Here is a 26,648-nt window from a genome sequence, read left to right on the forward strand (position 1 = left end):
CACAGCATTACTCATAATAAGGAGAGATTGGAAAAAATTGAAATGTTCATGTTGTAGAATAGTTAAATAAGTTACAATATATCTAAAGGTTGGAATACTATGTCATCATTAAAACTCATGTTTGACAAATATACAAGAAAAAAACAAACAACCCCATCAAAAAGTGAGCAAAGGATATGAACAGACACTTCTCAAAAGAAGACATTCATACAGCCAACAGACACATGAAAAAATGCTCATCATCACTCGCCATCAGAGAAATGCAAATCAAAACCACAATGAGATACCATCTCACACCAGTTAGAATGGCAATCATTAAAAAATCAGGAAACAACAGTTGTTGGAGAGGATGTGGAGAAATAGGAACACTTTTACACTGTTGGTGGGATTGTAAACTAGTTCAACCATTATGGAAAACAGTATGGCAATTCCTCAAGGATCTAGAACTAGATGTACCATATGACCCAGCCATCCCACTACTGGGTATATACCCAAAGGATTATAAATTAGTCTACTACAAAGACACATGCACACGTATGTTTATTGCGGCACTATTCACAATAGCAAAGACTTGGAATCAACCCAAATGTCCATCTGTGACAGACTGGATTAAGAAAATGTGGCATATATACACCATGGAATACTATGCAGCCATAAAAAAGGATGAGTTTGCGTCCTTTGTAGGGACATGGATGCAGCTGGAAACCATCATTCTTAGCAAACTATCACAAGAAGAGAAAACCAAACACCGCATGTTCTCACTCATAGGTGGGAACTGAACAATGAGATCACTTGGACTCGCGAAGGGGAACATCACACACTGGGGCCTATCATGGGGAGGGGGGAGGGGTGAGGGATTGCATTGGGGAGTTATACATGATATAAATGATGAATTGATGGGTGCTGACGAGTTGATGGGTGCAGCACACCAACATGGCACAAATATACATATGTAACAAACCTGCACGTTATGCACACGTACCCTAGAACTTAAAGTATAATAAAAAAAAAGAAAGAAAAAGAAAACTCATGTTTGAAAATGTTTAATAACAAGAAAATGTTCATAATATAATGCTAGATTTTTAAAAGGCAGGACACATATACAGTCATGCACCACACAATGGCATTTTAGTCAATGACAGACCCCATATATGACAGTGGTCCCATAAAATTATAATACTATACTTTTACTGTGTCATTTCTGTGCTTAGATATGTTTAGATACACAAATATTTAACATTGTGCTACAGTTGCCTACTGTATTAGTTCATTTTCATGCTGCTGATAAAGACATACCTGAAACTGGGAACAAAAAGAAATTTAATTGGACTTACAGTTCCACATGGCTGGGGAGGCCTCAGAATTATGGCAGGAGGAAAAAGGCACTTCTTACATGGTGGCAGCAAGAAAAAATGAGGAGGAAGCAAAAGCAGAAACCTCTGATAAACCCATCAGATCTCTTGAGACTTATTCACTATCATGAGAATAGGATAAGAAAGACCAGCCCCCATGATCCAATTAACTACCCCTGGCCCCCTCCCACAACACAGGGAAATTCTAGGAGATACAATTTAAGTTGAGATTTGGGTGGGGACACAGCCAAACCATATCATTCTGCCCTGGCCTCTCCAAATCTCATGTCCTCACATTTCAAAACCAATCATGCCTTCCCAACAGTCCTCCAAAGTCTTAACTCATTTCAGCATTAATCCAAAAGTCCACAGTCCAAAGTCTCATCTGAGACAAGGCAAGTCCCTTCCACCTATGAACCTGTAAAATCAAAAGCAAGCTAGTTACTTCCTAGATACAATGAAGGTACAGGTATTTTGTAAATACAGCCATCCTAAATGGGAGAGATTGGCCAAAACAAAGGGGCTACCGGGCCCATGCAAGTCAAAAATCCAGCAGGGCAGTCAAATTTTAAAGCTCAAAAATGATCTCCTTTGACTCAAGGTCACACTGATGCAAGAGGTGGGTTCCCATGGTCTTGGGCAGCTCCACTCCTGTGGCTTTGCAGGGTACAACCTCCCTCCCAGCTGCTTTCATGGGCTAGTATTTAGTGTCTGTGGCTTTTCCAGCTGCACGGTGCAAGCTGTCAGTGGATCTACCATTCTGGGGTCTGGAGGATGGTGCTTCTCTTCTCACAGCTCCATTAGGCAGTGCCCCAGTAGGGACGCTGTGTGGCGGCTCTGACTCCACAATTCCCTTCTGCATTGCCCTAGCAGAGGTTCTCCATGAGGGCCCTGCCCCTGCAGCAAACTTTTGCCCGGGCATCCAGGCATTTCCATACATCTGAAATCTAGGCAAAGGTTTCGAAACCTCAATTCTTGACTTCTATGCAGCCACAGGCTCAACACCACATGGAAACTGCCAAGGTTTGGGGCTTCCACCCTCTGAAGCCACAGCCTGAGCTCCACGTTGGCCCCTTTCAGCCATGACTGGAGCAGCTAGGACACAGGGCACCAAGTCCCTGGGCTGCACATAGCACAGGGACCCTGGGCCTGGCCCACAAAACCACTTTTTTCTTCCTGGGTCTCTGGGTCTGTGATGGGAGGGTCTGCCATGAAGGTCTCTGACATGGCCTGGAGACTTTTTCCCCACGGTCTTGGGGATTAACATTAGACTCCTTGCTACTTATGCAAATTTCTGCAGCCCGGTTGAATTTCTCCTCAAAAAAATGTTTTTTTCTTGTCTACTGCATCATCAGGCTGCAAATTTTATGAACTTTAATGCTCTGTTTCCCTTTAAAGATGGAATGCTTTTAACAGCACCCAAGTTTTAAATGCTTTGCTGCTTAGAAATTTCTTCTGCCAGATAACCTAAATCATCTCTCTCAAGTTCAAAGTTCCACAGATCTCTAGGGCAAGGGCGAAATGCCACCAGTCTCTTTGCTAAAACATAACAAGAGTCACCTTTGCTCCAGTTCCCAACAAGTTCCTCATCTCCATGTGAGACCACCTCAGCCTGGACCTTATTATCCATCTCACTATCAGCATTTTTGTCAAAGCAATTCCACAAGTCTCTAGGAGGATCCAAACTTTCCCACATTTTCCTGTCTTCTTCTGAGCCCTCCAAACTGTTCCAGCCTCTGCCTGTTACCCAGTTTCAAAGTTGCTTCCACATTTTTTGGGTATCTTTTCAGCAACGCCCCACTCTACTGGCACCAATTTACTGTATTTAGTTCGTTTTCACGCTGCTAATAAAGACATACCCGAAACTGGGAACAAAAAGATGTTTAATATGGTCATACAGTTCCACATGGCTGGGGAGGCCTCAGAATCACGGCAGGAGGCAAAAGGCACTTCTTACATGGCAGCAGCAAGGAAAAATGAGGAGGAAGCAAAAGCAAAAAACCCTGATAAATCCATCAGATCTTGTGAAACTTATTCAGTATCACAAGAATAGCACATGAAAGCCCAACCTTCATGATTCAATTACCTCCCTCTGGGCCCCTCCAACAACACAGGGGAATTCTGGGAGATATAATTCAAATTGAGGTTTGGGTGGGGATACAGCCAAACCATATCACCTACAGTATTCAGTACAGTAACATGCTGTACGGGTTTGTATCCTAGGAGCAATAGGCTATGCCATATAGCCTAGGTGTGTAGGAGGCTACACACCTATGCCATGTAGGTTTGTGGAATACACTCTATGATGCATTCATCTTTGCCACCTATGATGTTAGGTGACAAAATCACCTAACAACGCATTTCTCAGAACGTATCGCCATCGTTAAGTGATCCACAACTGCATTATTATCATTTTGCTAAAATAAAAAGTGTGAAGTCTATTTATATAAAATAGAATGGAAAGAGGAATAAAGTCACCTATGCTTTTTCTTTTAATTTTAGTACTTTCTATGTTTTTCCAAATGTCCAAACTGAACACATTAATTTTATACTTAGAGAGAAATATGTAGATGCTACCTCAGAAGAGGAAAGACATTAGTAAAGTGCTTTGAGTACATCTGGGTCTGCTTCCCACATACTGTACTCAAGGTTTCCAGATTCTTCATCTACCACAGGAAGAAGCCATTTGTAACCCTGGCCTGAGCCCTCCCTTCTTGCCTCTGTGTCTTTATTTGCTGATTTCTAGGTGGTATATAGTCCTTCTTGAAATATGCCTTTCTCACCCAGAACCTTTCTGCTGGTCATGAAGAACACCTCAGGAAAAAAAAAAAAAAAAAAAGGCCTGCTTTAATATGCCACATTTGTATTGGGTAGCCCTTAGAATAGGTCAGTGATTCTCCACTCTGGCTGTACATGAGAATCCCCCAGGGAGATTAAAATAAAACAAAACAAAGCCCAGGAATCACTTTGAGAGATCATGATTTTATTGCTCCAGAGTAAGACTTGGTCATCCGTTTTTCATACTTCCTAGAGTGACTGTAATGTGCGACCAGCATTGAAAGCCACAGAGGTAGGTGAAGACACAGAAAAAGAAAGAAATGCTTTTTTCAGCTGATTTCAGTTGAGTAACATAGACAGGAATGGACACTAACCTTCTGGGGACCTGTCTCACTATTGTCTTCCCACTCCACTGGCCCCTGAGATACCCCATATCTACCAGCTGTTCATTTGTTAAACTCCATAAGATCATCAAGCACATCACTGACTTTCAAATTCATCATCTGAATGACCCCATAAGATGGGCAGACTCAAAAACAATGTTCAACATTCTCTTCTGTTTTCCTTCTAAACTCATTCATGTTAAGGTCACTGCTAAAATGTACATGTGTTCGCTGAAAGGGTAACACATTATGCCATTAGCTATTTTAATGCTGGCACCTGGAAAAGGGAAGGGTGCTGAGGGAATTGAGCATAGGATAGGAAAGTTTTAATATGGGGAAAGAGGAAGAAAAAGACTGGGATTGGTAGTGATAGGCATACTCAAGGTACTGGGGAGACAGGGAAGCAAACATCAGGATGTTGTATGACATCAAAAAGAGAAGAGAAAAGGACATGAGGAATTAAGTTCTGTCCACATCAAAATGTTGCTAAGGGTCATCTTAAAATGAGAGCTATAAAGTAAGTTGGACATGATGCACTTGAAAGACCACTAAATTGGAAGCCAAGAGACTTGCTTACAGGGTCAATACTAGGGCAAGGTAAGTGAGGCTGCACTTGTGCAACCCTCAGAAAGTGCCTTCTTGAATTTTTACCCTAGGTGCTTCACCTGCCTCACGTTAGCTCCAACTCTGCTTGCTTAGATTCCAGTCTCGCTTCTGATTCTAAACTAACTGTGGGATATTTGGCAAGTCATTTCCCCTGCCTAAGCACTGCCCCTCAAACCTGAGAAGCTCCACTTTTACCTGTCTTAGATATTGGGCTTCCATAAAAATTTCATTTGAAAAGAGTTACAGAGCTTTAAAAATTGTATCCTACTTCTCTGAGTCATCTGTAAGAGTACTAGCCTATAAGACTGTGGTTCTATGTCTAATAATTGTAAGCTACAGGAGTTTTCATGGGCCACTTTAAGCCTGTCTTTATCAACCTGAAAATATTGACAAGGTAATTTCTAGCACAGGCCCCTGGAAAAGTATTGAATTACCCTCTGGGAAAGACCAACTTGCCTCTCTAGAACATTTCAAGAGGGTCAGTAAACCTGCTTGGGGCTTTGTGGCAAACCCTCTGAGAATCACAGCCAGGCACAAATTGCTATAAACGTCAACACTCATGAGAAGCCAGTTCATCAATATCAGCAACTCCCATCATTTTGGGGACTGTTAAAAGACCCCGTCAGAAGTACAAATGATGTGGGTCTGAGAGATCTGGTACAGATTCACAGCTGACAGCAGGTGGTGATAGTCCCTGCTGGAAGATGCACAACAGGAACAAAATTATCCTCAACTATATTTCCTTGGGTATCTTTATTATGAACTTCCATATGTCAATATCCTATTTATTGTTCTTCTGTGTCTTCAGATCAAATACTAAATGTGTTCGGCATGGAGTGGTTTTTCACTTGTTTATACATTTAACAAAATCCTGGCCTTCTTTCCCCTGTGAAAATGATTTTGACAATTATATATTTGAGATCTTTTTGTATCTGATGATATCCCTGTCATGAGATCAACGTTATAGTCACAGATGAACCCCCCAGAAACAAACTGAAATAGAGATTCACATGCAAGAAGTCTATTGGCTGGTACTCTCATTATCAACAATTGTGGGAAGAAGAGAAGGACGCAGGTTTGGGCACAAAGAGAAAATGAGCTATGGTGCAGTCATAACAAAACCTCAGCTCCCTTCAGGGAGCTCTGAAGTTAGGATGACTTACCTTTAGAGTTACCTCGCTGGGGGTATGAGGGTTGTGCCTTTCTATCCTGTGGCAATCAGTCATTGGATGCAGAATACCCCAGGAAGGGGTCATAACCTTAAGCTGCAACTTTTCCAACAACTGAAGGAGTAAGTTCTATGGTGCTGAAGGAGGATCTGGGTGGTACAGCACAGCATCCACCACACTACCCTTTACCAACATTGTCACACCTTATTTGCCAAGAGTAGCCCAATCACCACTCCAGTAGGATTAAATTGGTCATAGTTGCAGCCTAGTTCTTCATCCATAATTTCCTACTCACTCCTTGCCACAAACTATGTTATATTGGTATAATGCAGATGACAATCTAGCATTCACCCACTTACCTATATGGTAACTACCATTCTTTAAAATGAGGAAGAAGAGGACAGTGGATAGCAACAGCAGTCTGGAATCAGAATGAGAGATTTTGCTGTTCAAATAAAAGTAGTTTTTACTGTTGCAAAATTGAGCACGTTAAAGCTCACAGAGAGTGGATGACAATTCTGAAGCTGCTAAAACAGCGGGCTTATTTTTACAAAGTCAAGGGTTTGTTATGTACCTCCCCTCCTACAAGCACCAATGCCTGTTTTTTTCTCTGCATCCTGAGTCAAATTTTTCTTTTCTTCTCCCTCAAGTGCATATTTACTCTGTTTGGTCAGCTTCATCAGGAAACAGTCAAACTACAATAAATTAGGTATGAAAACAAATAAAAGTTTTTCTTGGGCTGCTCAGCGACAGGTACTGAGCTGAGGTGACCATTCCCCCCAGGGTTCTATAGTACACAGTCACATGCTTAAGTAAACACAGAGAAAGTCTGCATGGTAAAAGACACTGCAATATTCAGCCACGGTTCTGACTTGCTCAAAAAATGTGAGCAAGGCTCAGAGCCCAGGAGGCTCTAGACATGCTCTCATTAAAAAGCAGTGTGCTTTTTCTACTTAATTTTTGAATAGGTAATACATTCACATGGTTCAAAGAACAAAAGTATAAAAAGATCTGTAAGTCACTGTTTAGTAAAATGCCTCTCATTTGTGGCAGTGTGAAGCCTACAAAGGAGCTCTCATCTATCATCTATGTCTTCCAGAAGCGTATGTTCTGAGAGGACAGCATGAGTTGTACTTCTTTTTAATCTTTATTGTTATTGTACTTACAGAAAATAATACCTGCTTCTTGTAAAAGGGCCAAATTTTACATAAATAAATGACAGTGGAAATAAAAGGTCTTGGTAATCCTACATCTCAGAGATAACTCTGCCAATTCCTTCAGATTTTTTCCATACATATGGAAACATATGGTTTCTTCACAAAATAGAATTATAACATAAATGCTATTTTACAGCTTGTTTTTTCTATTACTACCTATTACACAATATATTATATATACTGCCCAAATCTTTTCTTGTTAGTGTATACAGATTCAGCTGTCTTTCAAACAATAACATAGTATTCTATGTGTATTTACTATAATTTCTTCATCCAGTTTTATTTTAAAATTTTAAATGTCTGTGATATAATTCTTTAAACCCATTTTCTCCATTGCTTATAATTAATTTACCGTGAATTTAAATCTACTCATTTCTGGAGAAATTAATGAGAAGTCAGTAAAGGAATTTTCATGGGCAAAGAAGATAATCCAGAAACGTCTGCAGGTGTAGTCAGATGTGCCTGTTAAATGGACAGACAAGTGTGGCTGCCTGGAGTACTGAGTAAGTGAGTGAGGCCATTTTCCAGATTTGAATGAATTTGAAAATAGGGGAGAAGTGGGGACTGGAATAGGGTGAGGGATTAAACAAAGGGAGATAAAAGCAGGTTGGAATGGAATAAATCTTGACACATGGATGGTGTGTCTTTCCAGACGAAAGATTTTTATGGAGAGAACTGACATGTTTTAGTTGAATCCAAGCTTGATACTAATTAACAATATAATTTGGGTATTTAAAAATATTGGCAAGCCTGCTAAAATAACAATGCACATCAAAGCAAGCAATAATCTCATTGTCATCCACACTGATCAGATCACACTGGAATTATTAGGACCAATAAAATATTGACAGATATCCATAGGATAGAGTGAACAGCGAGGGAACTTGTCATCATGCCATAAAAGTAACAGTGGAAGGACTGGGACGTCTTTAGCCTGAGGAAAAGAATATTAAGGGGAAACATGCTAACTGCCTTCAAAAATGTGAAGGACTGACACGTGCAAAAGGGGTTAAATTTGCTCTGTGTCATCCTAAATGGTGTAATAAGACCAATGAGTAGAGATTACGAGAAGGCTTATTTTGATTCAACACATGAACAGCTGTATTCTGCTAAAGGGCCTTTTAAAAAGTTTACTTTAAATATATTAAAGACTGTCCACTTTCATTAACATTATTATGTAGCCAATGTTTTCTTCATAAATAGTACAAAAATAAAATTCACTCAGTCTTTGATGAAGTTTCATAAATTCTTAATTAGTGAGATTCAAAATAATGAGGCTTTATCGTACACTGCTTAAGAAAGATTTTCAATTGTCTTAATCTCTTTCTTCCTATGTTTATTTCTCAATCCCATGCCTTGGCCTACCATGTCCCCTCAACTCCCACTGAAGCAGAAAGCACATCAACAACCCACATGAAAATGTAAATCTGAGAAATAAATATGCGTGGTTGGTTTAAAAAGAGAAAGAATTAACATTTAAAGCAATGGTAATTTACTCTGATCTGTAATTTTGAGCTCCTGTGCTGAAATTGCTCATTTGGAAATTACCAAGTGCTTGGGTCTCATTTGTGATCTTCTTCCTGCATACACCCAGCACACAAAGGACTCATAATGACCGGCTGAGTCACTGCTGCCATCTCCCTGAAGCGTGCTCTTCAAATGTCAATACCATTTTCTATGGTACAATGAAGAAAATTCCGAACTGTAGCCTGCTTACACTAAAGGGTGAGCCCGAAACAGCACAGAACCTGGAATATGCTCAAAGGACATTGCAATCCTCTCCCATTCTCTTCTCCTCCAGTCATCAAATTGCTATGGCATGGATCATTTTGGCTTTGCAAATCATCCCCATCACCCACTCCCATTAGTCATTACTTGAATATAAATGAAAAACTATTTAGGTTTATGGGATGAAATGAGCTGCTTTTGGCAATATCCCAATAAAATTATATCTATAGTTGAAGTTATACTCAGATATGGATTCAAACCAGAAGCAAAACTACAGACACAATATAATATTAGAGACATGAATACTCTAAAAGACCAGCATGTAGAAAACTCTTGTGCTATTCTTATGGATCATACTTTAGATATTTTGTTCTTCCCAACTTCTTAAACCCTAACTCCAAAAAGGCTACCCAAAACTCAAGCATCAGATCTTTTCTCTTTTTCTCATTCAGCATAGATCCAGGGTAGTAGCTAACAGTTATCTAATGTAAATTAGCTAAAAAGGAACTATGAATTCCTGGTAAATTTAATTGAGAAAGGGAAAGAATTCAGGAAAACTTAATATGACTGAACTTTTTCCATAATGTTGTGATCAAGAGCTCACGAGTATGATATCTTTGTTATAGACTGTCTTTTTCAGGTTTTCATAAAATTATTTTACTTGGGAGACATAATTTACGTTGTTGGATAGTCCTTTCTATGTAAGGAGAAGCCATATTATAATGAGGCTCTATCTCTACTGAAATTATTTCTAATTTGCCAGAATGCTTATATAGAAGATGAAATAAATGAGCTTCAACTGCAGTAAGGAAATTGCAGGCAGTTGTAAGAAGTTCTTGATTTTATTCCATAGATATTTTGATAATGCATATCAGTAAAAACAATTAGATAATATAATTCAGCCGTGAGCTCTCATGTAGCCACTTGATGCCTGGTGCCCAAAAGTTGTAGAATCTTCTTTCCTTTACAACAAAATGAAAGTGCGAACTGTCTGGAGGGTTAAGGCTGAGGTTATGAGTAAGCCTGCTTTCCATAATGGATAAGGTTCAAAGGCACCTGATGGACTGTGAATAGAAATTCAGTAGAACCTTTAATACCTACAGAAAGATTTTTAAATCATTGAAGCTGTTTTTCCTTCCTTCAGGATTTTCCATCCTCCAAGCGATTATGGAAGCAGCCGTGCAAAACAACTGGCAAGTGACAGCAAGGTCTGTAGGAAACATAAAAGACGTCCAAGAATTCAGGCGCATCATTGAAGAAATGGACAGGAGGCAGGAAAAGCGATACCTGATTGACTGCGAAGTCGAAAGGATTAACACAATTTTGGAACAGGTACGTTTGAGATTTATTTCACCTCCAGCCAACATGTTAAATTATCAACCTGAGGCAGCTCCCATATCTGCTAATAAATTAAGTAGCCAACAGACTAAACGTGCCAACAGTTTTTGATAGTCTCTTTAATCTTTTTTTCCTCCCCGGTGGCTGCAGGGAAAAAAAGAAAGAAAGAAAGACAGAAAAGAGAAGAAAATCTAAGCTGTTTGAAAATTGCATTCCATGATTAATCTGGAAGTATTTGCAATTTAATGCTACCTATCAGATAAACATAACCCTCCACACCTCTGTTTCATAGACGACTAACTTTCAAAGTAATCCCCTTCCTTTCCCATACCTTCTTCCCAACAGGGAACAGACAAGGGACTAAGCAGTGCAGAAGGATAGGGTTTTTGTTTCAGGAGGCTCATTGCTGGAATATGTACTATTTCCAGACCCTTCTAAAGATCACCACCCATTCTTCATGACTATGGATAGACAGACTGTCAGGACAGTACTCACCAAGTTTTGAATTTGTCTATATTTTTTCAGATTATCCCTCTGGATCCAGAAACAGAGAGAGAGAGAGAGAGAGAGAACAATTTAAGACTATTTTTTTCCATTTTATAACTTTTTAATTCATTCACTCCACAAAAATTCATTTAAGACCCATTACATGCTGACAATATGGGCAACAACAAGTTATCACTGTCCCTTAATTTCTCAAAGGAGAAATAAGATCTTATGTTACTTTAAAATAACCTAATTTTTTTTGAGACAGAGCAAGACTCAAAAAAATTAGGTTATTTTAAAGGCCAACATGGTGAAACCCCATCTCTATTAAAAATTAAAAATACAAAAATTAGCTGGGCGTGGTGGCAGGCACCTGTGATCCCAGCTACTCAGGGGACTGAGGCATGAGAATCGCTTGAACCCGGGAGGCAGAGGTTGCAGCGAGCTATGATTGCACCACTGCACTCCAGCCTGGGCAACAGAGCGAGACCATTTTTAAATAAGAAGTGGCATATGAGAAAAATGTTTACGCTTTTAAAAATAGAATTCAATGGGCCAAAATATATTCATTATTAAGCTTGGATATTTAAATTTAAGACTAAAAAATATTAGAAGAAATGTTTCACCCTAAACCAGATGTGCTCGGGTAGAGTCAAGCTGAAATGTGAAGAAAGTTTATTACTTTCCTTAGAAGTTTCAATTTGCCGGTTAATAACAAAGTGCCCACACTGCCATAAACAAAACTGTAAGGGAAACATTTCCATTCTAATTCAATCCCAGTGTACCTAGAGGCCAAAACAGCTTCAGAGATTGAAATTATAGTGAGCAGCTATTGCCTGGGAGAGCTGTTTTATAGCAAATTAAATATTAATAATTTGTCAGATATGCCCCCATAAGAAAAGAAATGCAAAAAAAAAAAAATAGGTGACAAAAGGAAAGAGAAGGGAAGAGAAGGAAGGAAGGGAGAAAAGGACAAACGGAGAAAGGGAAGGAGGGAAATTGCTGACTCTATATCATAGAAATACAAAGTGTCCCCTTGTTAAGATCAGCATTACCCTCTAGTGAATCATACTTCACAGAAAATCTAGAGCACTAGCCTGGTTAAATCAAGTTTCTCAACTAACATTCTCCTGAGCTACACAAATGATCTACCTGCCCCTTCCCCCCCCCACTACAACCCCCCCACCACAAAAACAAAAAAAAAAAAAACAAAAAAAAACAAAAAAAAAACCTTCCTTTGATTTTCTTAGATCTTGAAAGTGAAGAATCAGGTCAGTGATGTTGGTGTATGTACTACATGCCCTCTAAAATTTTATACCAAAATAGCCTTTTAGTGGGTGACCTACTTAATAGCCCAAAGCAGAAGAACATCCTCCTTGTCATACTTTGTTTTTCTTCTTTTGTACTAGTGACTTTGGCTTCTTAGATATCTTATATTCTGTTAAAGTCTTTTGGATTTTATAGAACTTTTTACTGCAGTCTGGGATTTTTCAGCATTATGTAATAGAAAAGCAGTGGGTAGAGCTCCGAATTCTATATAATTGTGGGACCTTGGGCACTTAAATATCTATGCCTCAGTTTTCTCATCTATATAATGGAGAAAATAAAATTTTCTCTACATCACATGGTTGGTATAATTGCTTTAAAAAGTATAAAATGCTACAGAAAAAAATCATTATTACTAGATACTTTCAGGAAAACTAAACTAGCATCATTCAAAAACTCTATTCTCTTTTCGCGTCATACTTCTCCACCTTCCTTTCTTCTATATGCATATTCATAGTATCCTTTAAAACACTTTCTACACAATTTTTCAGGAAACATTGTTCAAAGAAAAGTTTTAGCAACATCTAGGTAAGGATAGAGAGTTACTTTCATTTATTATTTTTCCCTCTTTCAAAAAATTGTCATAAAACCATCAACTCATGATTGTTTTTTCTGCCATTTAAGGTGTTCTTACTAGGTCATAAATTCTATGAGGGAAGTACTAGATTTATCTTGTTCACTATTATATCTCCAGTGTCCAACAGAGTAACTGGCACATGATGTTGGGTGAATGAATGGATAGATGGATACTGAACAAGTACATTTCAGAAGTTCCAGTGCAATTTTGTTGTATTTCCATCCAGAGGCACAAAAGTACCTACTGTTACATGATGTGATTATTATTAAGGTACACATTATCTCAAAGGTGTGACTTTCTGCTTAAGCTTGTTTCAATGATATAGTGAATTTGCCATAATTTATTTAATGAAAATAAATTTTCATTAAACAAATTATTTAAATTAAGCAACAACTTCAACATGATATTTCTTTATAGAAAACATTTTTTAAAGACATTGAATACTAAAATACAGAGATATCAATCACCTTTCTCATTGGTTCCTAACCAGTCTTTTGATAAATTTATCATAGTTCACTATACAACTCCTGATTGGAATGATAGCATTTATAACTCAATCAGTATTAAGTTCTCCCTAGAGATGCTCCCATCCTCCAAGAGTGTATTCAGCTCTGTTTGAGATCATTTTTGTGGAGGAAATTTCTACAGTCTCCCACAAAATGATATTTCATACCACTATCTGAGGTAGAAGAACCTGTTACACCACTGTAACACTGTTTCCTACAGATCAGATTTTGGCACAAATTAAGTTTATATTGTACTCTATATCCAATGAATGTTAATAAAAATGCTTCGATGTGGTGCAATTTTAAAATATAAGCAGGTCTTCAACATAGTGTTATATAGCATAACCTCCTCATGTCATGATATAAGTTCTGGTTTTCCCTGTGAATATTCAAACACATAAGGTAAATCAAAATTCTTTCAATATTTTTTCCCCAAAGCTCTTTTTTTAAAACTGTTTCAACCCTTGAGATTACATTAAGGGAAAAATTCAATTAGATATCAATCAGTCTTTCACATCTCTATTTAACAGTTATTCTACAAGAGAAGCATTCTAAATTTATAGATATAAGAATTAACATAGAAAAGGACAGCACTGGAGAGAGATGAAACCATGAAGGGTTTGTAGGGCACATAGAGAATATTTAGAGACTGTATATCCTGAATTTAAGAATTAAGAGCACTTTCCATAAGAAGGTTTAGGTGTACAAGGGTGAATGAACCACTGGCCTGACCCAATATAGCATTCCTATTACTGTGCTGTGCTTATGAAGCTCTCCTCACTGGTGGACCGCTACCTTACTCAATTCAATGACCAATCTAAACATTAATTTTTGAAAAGGTTGCCTCTCTGGGAGTTATCTATTTGTTACTGAAGAGATCCTCCACCACAGTAATATATACCTTATAGTTTTGTTGCACCTTTAATGTCTATTCAGAGAAGCAGCATAACAGTGTTTCAGAGCATGGACTCTGGAGCCAGTCTGCATGGATTCTGTCACTTATTATCTTTGTGACCCAAGGCAAGTTATTTAATTCTCTGTGCCTCCATTTTTTCATAGAAAAATGAGAGTGATAACTGTACTATGATGAGTTAATATATGCATACCATTTAGAAAGGTGCCTGACACATAGTGTTTATATAGAGCTTTGATGCCAACACAAAGTGTTTTCCCATAGATAATCTGATTTGACACTCACTGTAAGAGGCAGGCAGAGCAGATAGGTTTATCCCAAATTTACAGATGATAAATTGAAACTTGTAGACATTTATATGACTTGTTTAAATGTAACCCTCTGCTCAATCCTAGTAAGTGGCAGAGCAAGGATAAAACTCAAGTCTTCTGATTCCTCACACAGTTCTCTTGCCCCTACACTGCACCATCTCTTTTAATTTGTAAGTTGCTCTTTAAATAAATATTTAGCCAATGCCAAAACTTGGATTTGGCCTGCTTATCAGGTTAAATCTTAAAACAGTTGCAAAGCAATTAGAGAAGATCCAAAGAAAAGCAGCAAAAATATGATTAAAGTGTTAGAAAATGGGTCCTGTGAGGAAAAGCTAAGTGAGTTGGGGTTGTTTAGCCTGGTGAAACAGAGCCAAGAGGCAGTTTAATCACCTTCTCAAGTATAAAGAGTTATCATAAAAAGGGCACTGAGCAACTGTTCTGCATGCCTAAGGACAGTACCAGAGCAAATGAGCTTAACTAGACTAAAGAGAGAGTCAGTATTAGAAACGACTCATTATAAAACAGAGAGGAAATGAAGACAGTAAAATCTCACCAGTTCAGGCTATATGAAGGTGAAGACATACTGAATTAGTGAAAAGTCAGATCTAGATATGTCTTAACATTGTTTTCAATAATATACAAATATTCCAAATTAATCCTGTGTGTTGACAAGTAAATATCCTTATAGAAGACTTACTTAATAAATAGATAAAAGTATTTTCTAATTTGTCTATTCGTTATATAGCTAAAAGCCTGTCCCCTTAAAAAGATTTACACATTTCCCCTTCAGTTTTAACTGTGTTTCTCTTTATTCCATAGAAAATTTACAGATAAGTCTCAGCATATCCTCTGCCTAAATTATAGCATGCGCTAATTTAGTGGGGCCCAAACCAATATGTTTCAATGTTCTACCTCAAATATTATATAAGGTATAATTTCACCTTGAGATATTCCAGGCTAAAATCACTTCATCATGGATGATGTGAAGGTAGCATTTCTTAAGGATAGATTCCTGAAGCAGGTCAATCCTTCAGGTAGATTTCATTTCAGAAACCCTGGCTGTCACTTTGAAGATGGTAGTTTTAAGAAATGAAAGTAAGTCAGTTTCCTAAATAAAACAGTATAAGCAAGATGAACAACATTAGGGGCCCTTCAAAAGTATGAGACTGTAACTCAAAGGGGAGAGTGCTCACATTTCAAAATATGTCTAGATATTGTGGTCAATTGAGCACTGTTGCCTACAGCTGGACCTAGGACAAGTGAAGCAAAAGTGTTATAGCTACATGCTTGCTCCCTGCCTCACCCTCACTCAGCAGATAGTTGTGCTGCCCAGTTCCTCTCCACTTTGTTGGTCCCTTTTTATTCCAGCCCTTACTCTCAATGTTCCTTGTAGAACATTGAGCTGACTTACCAATCCAAAAGACAGTTTGGGTTAGCAATTCTTTCTTCTTGGAATATTTTGTTTGCCATATAGTTGAGTAAATACAAGCTTGGAAATGAAATAGACATGATTTCTAATTTTAGCTCCCTGATTTCCTTGTTGTGTGACAACGGGGGCAGTGACAATTTCTTTGGGGCTCATGTTTCTCAGCTTAAAAGATTGTTCCGCTACCTTCCTTTCATGGTTGTTGTGAGGATCAAATAAGATTATATGTGGAAAGCACTTGGTACAGTGCTTGGCACTCAGCAGGTACTCAGTAACTGATGACCATAGCTATTTGCTCATGAGTGGTGAGTTTCTGTGTTCATGAAAATGAATTATTTGAGAACTATTGCTAAAGAACAGTGTCCTTGTGGCTTCCCCAAGGTATCAGTTAAATCTAAGGTCATATCATGAGAGCAAAGTCTGAGAATTGGGCTATACTCAGGTCTCACTAATATAAGTTTAGCATGTTAGAAGACCTCTCTGGTTTGTTTGTTTGTTTTTCCTGTGATATAACACTGGGTAACACATGTTGATTGATAAGCTCAAGAACTATTTGAGGATTAACTAGATTTTTCAGCATCACTGAAAATAATTAAAGGCATTAAAACCTTGAACCACATATGCTAACTGGGCATTTTTAATAACAAATATATATGTACTGAGTGCTTACTATGTTTCAGATATTATTTTAAGCAATGTATGTGTCTATATGTGTATGCTTATATATCTCATGAGTTAATCCTCATATTATCCCTGTAGGTAGATGGAGATATTATTTCCATTTTACAGATGAGGAAATTGAGACTTAGAGTTCACGCAACTAATAATTGGTAGAGATGGAACTGGAACCCAGGGAGGTTGACACCAGGTACTCTTAAACACTGCTCTGATTGGCTTTGCATCTGACAGAATTTTCCAATCAGAATAGATTCAACCAAAAGTTATAAGACTTCTTGATACCCTCATATCTTTTACCTTATTCCATAGTATTCCCTTTCATCCTATCCAAAGTCTGAAAAAGAAGATGGTCAGGAGCCATGGTTAATATAAATTATAAATTTGGAGGGACAGGGATACAGAAGTAAATTACTCAAATTTTTCTTCCTCTTCTCCACACCTACTGCCACAACTTACCCTGAAGCACTAAGTCTGATCAGAGTCTTCAATGCTAGAGTTTATCTAAAACATTTTCTATACTTAGGATTCTAAAGTTCTTCTAGAGACCTGTTTTCAGAGACATGGTTGTAAGCAGAGAGTCAAACAGTCTTCCACCACTACATAGTAGTGACTCTATACTTCACTTAGGTCTGTGTCCTCCATGACATTCAAATTATATGATGGGTTGGGTACTAGATGACAGACAACATGGCTATACTGGAGCCACCCTAAAGCAAATCAGGATGTCATTTCTTTACCAGCCTGTGTTTAGTGGTGGGCTGGCTGAGAAGTCTTTCAGCATCTTCAAAAGACAAACACAAGTAAAGGATATGACAGATGTTATTACCTGGATTTCAGAGGTCAATCTGAGATCATGCCCCCATGAGAGAAACAAAGAGTGTACAGAAAGTGATCTCTTGGAGTAGATGAGTAATTGCTTAGCTACCTAAGAAATCACTGAATATTCAGGAGGTAATTCATAAAGAAGAAGGAAGGCAAATGGGATCAGACCTCCAGGGTGGGCATTGTAATTTACATGAAAACTGCCCCCAGACAAGAGCCAGCCAACTGTTCTGAGGTTAAGCGTCACACAAGGGTTTATATTCAGAATACTATACTAGGCACCATTAGGAGAAACAAAAGTTCTTTCTATTTGTAATAGCCCTTAGCAATGTGATTCAAGTCAGAGAGCAGTATCTTGACAAATGAAAAATAATATAACGAAAACTAGGTATGTAAATGCTGGTAGACTGAAAGAAATTAGAAAAGCCTAGAACTTAGTTTTGCATGTGATTGAACCATTCATGAAATGTAAGGTGAAAGTATTCTTAGTACCTGTAATATCTCTCCATCTTCTTCTCCCAAGTGCATATTAAGGACTATATGTAAAAGAGGATATCCCATTCCTCTTTGCTTTCCCTGCTTCCCAATTTCCTAATGGCAAGCTTCCAGAGTAGATCAATACATGGCTGAACAACCCACTGGCCTTCCTTCATCTCTTACTGTATTTTAGTAGGTTGTTACCTTCTTTCCCCTGCCTCCAGCCATTCCAGGTGTCTCTCTGTAAGTTGGCTGCCTTATTCTTCGTTTTCAAGGACACTTTTTGTTATCTAACCAATCGTGGTGTCCAAATCATGGTCACTATTTCTTAATCTAATGACATGGCAATTTGATGCTATTACTTAACACTTATTGGGCTACCTGGATTAATATATTTAAGCAATAATGCACCCAAAACTACAGAATGGTGTCCCAAAAGCAAAACCTATAGTTGGATTTCTTAAAGATGTTTATTGGAAACATGGTTTATCTTAAGTCTAACCTAATATCTCTAGGCCCTAAGCAAGTGAGACTCTACTTGCGGTAAAAGCCTTCAACAACATATGTTAGGTGACTTTGACACTCACTGACAGCCTTAAATAAACTTGTTCTATAAATGCAAAGATATTTATCCTAGGAGTTAGTAGCAGACATCAGTATTCTATATTTAGGAATTTTATCTTCAGCTTATTAAAAAAGATGGCCCAATTCTCTGGTCATACCTCACACTAGACTGGCTAGACTGGCTTTGTGACTGTTTAGAAGTAAATCCCCTCTGGGAAAACAAAGAAAAAAACTCATTCAATATCATTACTTTGAAACAGCAAGACTCTTGTTTATTTCAGATGATAGAAGCTTTAGTGTCAAAAAGGAAATGTTCTACTTAATCAACAGTTCCCTCCTCCCATTAAACAAAAATCTGATAAATGTTTGATTATTTCTTGTGAGGTTTGGGGGTTTTATTTTTAAAATAAACACAAATTCAAATTAATTTTCATTAGGGAACTTTTTGAGAGTCCTTGGGATGACTGAAGACACCTTGGGGTTTTGTAAAGCAGAGTACAGAAGCCTTGAAGCAGGAGAGCTGGATTCTAGCCCCAAGCTGTATGAGTTCAAAAAATCAATCTCTCTACATCTCCATTTCCTGAACTGTAAAATGAATGTGTGGAATATGATGGTCTTTTCCAGTTCCATCAGGCTATGGTTCCCACAGCTGTGAAAAACAAGGTAGGAAATCTAGTTCAAAAAATATTGATTGATTCCCAACCCATTTTGCCACACTCAATGCTAGGGTGAGGAGAAAAGGACATGTCTTCCCTGCTGAAGAAGCTTGCAATCTAATAGGGCGATTTGTCAATGCAATAATTCTAGAAGTCAGAATATGATAAATATCTAAAAATGCGTGAATCAACTTTCCTGCTTTCTCAGGTTTCCGGGCTGGTGACCATCATTGATTTCTTAGCTGACTGACACTCTTACACACCTCAACATCAGTGAGCTTTGCTGAGACTTGGAGACAGAGATGATGGGAAGATTGAGATAATGTATCTTAAGGCCAGGGCACAGCCTGGAAGTTTATCATTTACCTCTATCCTTAGAACATAGAACAACAAATGTCTGCATTAAAAAGAGTTTCTGGTTAATCAAAGCTGTGCCACATATGTATATATAAATAAATATGACCTCAACCCTTCTAAGAAATACCTAGGGAAAATCCCTATTAACTAAGGGCTTCTGGTAATTGGATTCTGATTAACTGAGATTTGTTTGTTTATCATAAGCCTATCATAAGTTCCTCATTATATCCACATTCACTGTTATCCTCCTGCTCAGATCCAACATATAGTAGATTGCAATACAGATGTATTAAATCAAGACCTTTCCTCTCCCTTTAACACCAGCATTTTAGCATAAAGGCTGGTATCTTACTCCAAAATTATAAAAATATGGACCAATTCAAATAGAACAATAAAACTGATGCAAATATCCTCTTTATTTTGAGTTAATCCCATCACTTAAGTCAAGTGAGATCTCCAATTCATACTTTTTTTAAAAAAAGGAAAGGAAACCGTAGCCATATATAGCTATTTCATCCTTCCATAGGCAGTGAGTGTGTTTTTAGTTGGCAGAGGAAGAAAGAACCCTGATACCTCTTACTTTGTATGACTTGCACTGTGAACACCCAGTTAAGCCTTTGCAGGCACTGAGAGATTAAGTCCTATGAGTTAGAAATACTAGCTTGTAAACATTAATGAAATTTTTAAAATCATCATCCAGCTTTATTAGGAAATTTTCCCAGATTAAGAGCAACAAAAATGTAGCAATTAGAGTGTTCATCACACAGCTGTTTGATTACAGGAGTCTTGTTCTAGATTCTAACAGATGCTCTAACAAACAGTTTTGTGAGGGCTGCAAGAACCATAGTTTACAAAAGCAACACAAAAGCTAGTTATTGTTCAAGCTCGCATTGCCACAGGACCCTTATGTTTAAAATAATTTACACTCTTGAGCTCCTCTACCAAGAGGCATCAAGCAAATACAAATATAGCAATAACAAAAAATAAAATAAAATGTGGAGACTCAAGTTCTTTACTGCACTAACACGGAAGGGCAAAGGACATTAATTGATCCATGCAAAGTTCTGGACTTTGATGAGACCAAATGTGGGAATCAGCCATGGGCTAGTTTGATGGCATTGTTACCAAGCCACCGCCTGGCCCTTCCAGTTAAATTAAGCTCATCCTTTCAGGGACAGATTTACTTCAGTCCAGATTTGGCAAGGTCAAATTATCTCTACTTAAAAGTTATGACAAATTGACAAGTGAGGGGCACCATTCAATGGGCCTGGGCGGGGGCTTGGGGAGATTGGTGACAATTAGTGTTACATCACCAGGGATGGAGCTAAAGTGGAAGAGATTCATAGCCAGATACCACTATATATATATGTAGCCTCCCAAATATAAACCACCACCACCCTACTCTAAAAAAGAATAGCAACTGATCAAATATCTCCTAAAGGAATCCAGTATTAAGCCAATGACTAGCAATCTGGCTGAGTTCTATCTACTTCAAGATCATTGTGTGACCTTGCACAGCCACCTCACCTTTCATCATCTCATGAACTTCAGCCATAAACTATAAAAATCCTTCTCTGCCTTACTGGGATGATATTAGGATGAATCAGGCAATTTCTCTAAGGTATTCTAAGATCCTCAGAGAGTGCAAGTCTACAAATACAAAGTATTATAATTAGAATCACTGCACCTCCTTTCTTAAGGGGGAGAAAATGAATAAAGGAAGGAATGTGTGGTCACTGAGCCTGAGACTCAAAAGGCATTTAAAAGCTCTTTCTATCATCTGAGGTAAGTCTCAAGAGAGGGAAAGTGATCTGGTGGAGTCCGAGAAGAGTTCAGTGAAGAACCTTCGTGCCGCCTGTGAAAGTGGCTAGGACATGCTCCCAGGACATTAGAAGCCTTCCTGTTTGTCTTTGACAATATAATGTTACTTTGCTATGATCACCATAAAAGTTTAGATTTGTGAATACCACCAAGAGAGTGGCAAGTGCTTTGATTATGGTGTTGTAGGCCAAAAAGGTCTTGCCTTCTATAAAGAATAGTATATTCAAACACAAGTGGTGTAACTGAAATTGTTTTCATGCCTTTAATTATCTCAATAGCAGAAATCCTAGCTCTACGTATAACTGGATAATTAGTGGGGACAGAGAAAGGAAGAATGGGATCCCTTTCAGAGTTCAGCATTGGCCCAGAATGTGCCTGCTGAGCTTAAGAATGGGGACACAGAAAAAGGATAACTAGGTGAACGGATTTGCAAATCAGAACCTGGAGATTATGCTATCTAAAAGACATACACATTTGCTGAGGTAAATAAGAGAAAGACAAAATAGAGTATGACCTCAGTAATACTCTGTCTTGGATTAAGAGATAAGGATCTAGAGACACTGAAACAATGGACCAGGTAGCCAAAGAGGGTGCTATAGAAAGCTTCTTAATGGGCACTTTTAAGTGCCTTGCCATCACTATCTTTTGAACAGCTCTGAGGGTCCTTTTCACTCCTCTTGACCTATTTCAAACTACTGCTTGTGCTTAACTTGAAAACTTCCTACTCAACAAATTGTTCCTCCTGCTTCCTTTGACCAATATAAAATCAATTGTTGTTTGACAGAATACTTTGTTGTCGTTTTCTCAAAGGTGCAAAGGGGAAAAAAACACCTTATTTTTACACACATTAACTTAATTTCAGTCTTACCTACTCAAGCACAACACAATCCTTCAAACTCTGACCGAAGCCCCTTCACCATTTGGTGTCCATGGCAACCGCCACCAAGCCACTCAGAGAGTTGCAAGCAGTGGCAGAAAAGTGCATCTCCCAACAGAGCCATTAGCTCTTCTGCATTAACCCCATCAATAAAAGGTGGCAGCAGGCCCAGCCCTGCATTTTCTTTCATCAGCGAAGAGGAATGTTGTCAGTGTTTCCTTCCCAGAGAGTGAGAATTGGGTGTGGCTACATCTCACACCCAACCTGTTGAAAATAAAGCATTGAGTGTAAATTACTGGAACTAACTAGGAGGACAATTTTCACTTGAGAAAACTTCCCACAGGTATGGTTCCCCAATGACTCTGTCAACTGCAGCCTCCACCACAACGCTGCTTGCTAAACTACAGCCAGTAATCTTAAACCCCACAAAGACAATAAACATGAAATCCTAGCCACTTTCTTCAATGGTTCTTAGCACTCAGTGACCTACAGGTCATACTCTTTGTTACCCATGTCAGGAAGGCATGAATGACAATTTCATGCCATCAAACTATATTTATTTATTTATTTATTTATTTATTTATTTATTTATTTATTTATTTACTGAGACGGAGTCTCGCTCTGTAGCCCAGGCTGGAGTGCACTGGTACGATCTCGGCTCACTGCAACCTCCGCCTGCCAGGTTCAAGCGATTCTCCTGCCTCAGCCTCCCGAGTAGCTGGGATTACAAGCATGTGTCACCACACCTGGCTAATTTTTTGTATTTTTAGTAGAGATGGGGTTTCACCATATTGGTCAGGCTGGTCTCGAACTCCTGACCTCGTGATCTGCCCACCTCGGCCTTCCAAAGTGCTGGGATTACAGGCATGAGCCACCACACCCGGCCCCATCAAACTATATTTTTTAATGAAAAAGAGCAATGTCAATAATGGTCTAGGTACTGGAGGATTTATGAGCCAATAGTAAATGGTATGGTTTCCTCCAAATACAGAGGAAGCTGTTCAGTCTACAAACTGTTTTTATGTGTTCCATATTTTTGCTTTGTTCAGAGCTTAGCTTAAAAGTTGTCAGATACGAATTTCCCTTTACTGTACCCCAGAGGAAGACTAGGATGTTTCATGGGAATGGTTCTGTTTGTAATGTAATTAAAACAGAATCCAACATATCTAACAGAGACATTTTTGCATAAAGAGAACCATCTCAGACTAGGTTCTTTGTGGAAACTAAAAAGGACCCACTACTCAAGTGTCTTCTTCATAGAATCTACATAAATAGGAATAATATTTAGAGTAGAAGGAACAAGTGAGTGGTTTTATCTTCCCAACCGCAAGAAAAAGAAAACAGAAGGCTATTATGCACAATCCTTTCCAGTAGATCCACTGAAATATAAGGAAACGGTTTCAAGCTCTCCATAAAAAGCAAGACATCATGACTAATCACACTGCCTATCTCTGTAGTCCTGGATAAGAACTAGTAAAGAAAAAGTGAAAAACCAATAAGACATAGTTCCAGCCCTCAAGAAACTCATAGTTTATAGGGAAGCAGCCAAGTAAACAAATGATCATAGTCTAGTGTGATAAGTGTAGTGGCAGAAAGGAACACAGATTTTAATGGAAATGCAGAAGAAACATCCTAACTCAGCCTGACTCAGATCAGGGAGCGTTTTCTCCTCAGGATTGGTTGAACTAAGTTTTCAAGGACCCATTGAAGATCATCTGGTTTGGAAAGGGATGGAAATTTATAATTGCATAAGTATGACAACCCCCACTTATATGTCAGCATGAACGCTACTAAGCAGTGCTGATTCAAAAATTGAAACTGACTCAGATGTCATAAGACAGAACAGTAAATCTGATACTAATAAGAACATGGGTTATACTGGCCAGAACACAATTTGACCTTTCATCATGACCTTTGGATCCTCAAAAAACAGACATTTTCCATCAGCCAGTACAGTAACATGGTATCTGAAATGATACAATTCTGCTTAGGCATTAAACTACCTCCCTTCATTTTACAGTGAAGAAACTGGGGTGCTGAGAGAGACTGACATACACAATGGCCACACAACTAATGAGTGAAAGAGCAAGGATTTAAACACAGATTTGTCTCCAGTGCTCATACTCTTGGTGCCACACCACCCAAGATTATGCCATTACATGGACCAAATAAGCATCTATTTATGGGTTCCCCTGAATAGGCCACCTGCCTTCTTACCCCCATTTCACATCCCACCCAACTGCCTGTAATTAGCGTTTAGATTAAGATAGTCTGTTCACATGAAAGCATACTATACCAGAAAGATAAAATTTAAAGTTACTATTATTTCGCATCCTTCTTCCCAGTTTTTGGAGTCCTTTCTTTTCTCATTATCCACAAATATTCATTGTATATCTGCATACAGGCAACTGTACTGGATGATGTATACTCTAAGAAGTATGAAACTGGAGCCCTGCCCTCAAAGACATATTGTTTAATTGGGATGGTAAGACACATGCCCTAAATAATTAGTAGACTGAGGGAAAGATGAGAAGTAGAGATTATATAGGAATTCACAGGGGGACGTGCCCTAGACAACTGAAGCAGAATATAAGGCTTCATGAGGGCAGGGTGTTTTGTGTTTTGTTAATTGTTATATCCCTTGCATCTAAAACAGCTTGGAGCCTAATAAGTACTAAATAAACATTTGCTGAAAATATGCTTCTTGACTTGTTTTAGGGAAAAAAGTCCTGATGTTTATCATTTGGAGACTAACTCTCAGTCCTGTATGCATTCCATTTCGTGGCTTTTACTCACGGTACACACACAGCAGGAGCTCTCTAGGGAGATTTGTAGAAATGACTATTCACCCTATGACGACTTAAACCTTTGCAAAATCCTAGCAAAGTTGTGTTCTCTGCTGCTCCCTGCCACAGATGGGTGTTTCCCAGCGCTGAAAAATAACAGGGAGCCAGAGCTTTTTGTTTGTTTATTTGTTCATTATGACCTCAAGCTCTTTTCAGCAAAGGGCACAGCCCTTAGATAGCAATGCAATTCTGGGAAATACAACTCCATTATTTGCTTGGCTCATCTAACAAGATAGAATGCAGACTCTGATTTAAAAGCAAGCTCCTTTAATGAGTTTTAGTTAGGGTTGATGGATAAACAGTTGTTATTACTGTCAGCAGGCACAGGTTGTAAATCTCTGTTTTCAATACTTATATTCCATTACAGGGAACTCAGATGGGCATCAGAATACAATTTCTTTTAAAAGGTGGAATTAAGGGGAAACAAAAGAGCAGTTTCAAGTGTAGTCATTTTGTGTATCCCCAGATGGCCAAATTCTTGGTCTTCCAAGGCTCCACATTGTGTTATGATTTTTTGTAACTTATTTCATTTTTACCATTGTACAAATTCTTATTACTTTTGGCTTCCAGGGCTTGGAAAGATATGGACAATTAGAATGTATCAGAACACTGAAAGGAAACCCAAGCATTCATTAAAAAAATAAGTGAGGCTAAACCCATCCTTCTCTCACCATGACTTACACTAACCTCGCTGTACCACAGTGTTGTGCCAGCACATAATTTCAAGTAAAAGATCTATATTAATACAAATGGAAAAGGATACAATTTCATAACAAACAATGCTAAATTTGTGTGTTCTCTGATTTCCTCTAAAAGCTTACAAAGCCAAAATTGTGTTCAGTTCTGTGGGTGCATCTAAGAAATTAGAATAACATGTACCACCATACAGGTATTGTGCTAAACATATTGCCCACTATAATCCTTTCACCTTCCAAGAGGTGTAGCTCAGAAGGCACCTGGTTTATCATAGAGTCTAAATAAAAATTAAGAAGCCACACCTAAAGCAGGCTTATACTCTAAAAACAAAAATGTTTTATTAGGAAACTTTCCTGAACTAAAGCAAGAGTAAACACTGCCTTGTAGAGCTTTCCATATTTTTCAAAGATTTTTTCCTGAAGTAGCTTCTTCATCCTCTGAAGTAGATAGGACTAAGAGTGTTTTTTTTCCATTACATAGGTGAGAAACAGACATAAGAAGGTTAAATAACTTGCCTAAGACCACATGGTTAAAAGCACTAAATTTTAATCCTTATTTCCTAAAGACCTAGACCTATTTTATGTACCACATCTAAAGAGATGCATTTGGAAAGAGAGCAATGAAACTCTTGTTGTACAACATTAACTATGCCTGCCCCAATCAGCACCCCCTGCTTTTGAAAGGTATAGCTAATAAGCTTTACTTCGGGCTTGGGCATTTCTCTTTCCCCCATCCCCA

The 26,648-nt window shown here is 38.3% G+C and overlaps 1 protein-coding gene across 2 annotated transcripts in view; it reads left to right on the forward strand.

Annotated features, from left to right (window-relative positions):
• Window positions 1-26,648, forward strand: part of GRIA3 (glutamate ionotropic receptor AMPA type subunit 3) — a 333,308-nt gene that overhangs the window by 157,114 nt on the left and 149,546 nt on the right. For both annotated transcript variants that reach the window (XM_030934742.1, XM_030934741.1), the window contains exon 4: window positions 10,378-10,565. In XM_030934742.1, coding sequence (XP_030790602.1) covers window positions 10,378-10,565 — 188 coding nt within the window. The remainder of the gene's footprint in view (window positions 1-10,377; window positions 10,566-26,648) is intronic.

The sequence above is a fragment of the Rhinopithecus roxellana genome, chromosome 7, assembly GCF_007565055.1.
Source record: "Rhinopithecus roxellana isolate Shanxi Qingling chromosome 7, ASM756505v1, whole genome shotgun sequence".
Lineage (NCBI taxonomy): Eukaryota > Metazoa > Chordata > Mammalia > Primates > Cercopithecidae > Rhinopithecus > Rhinopithecus roxellana.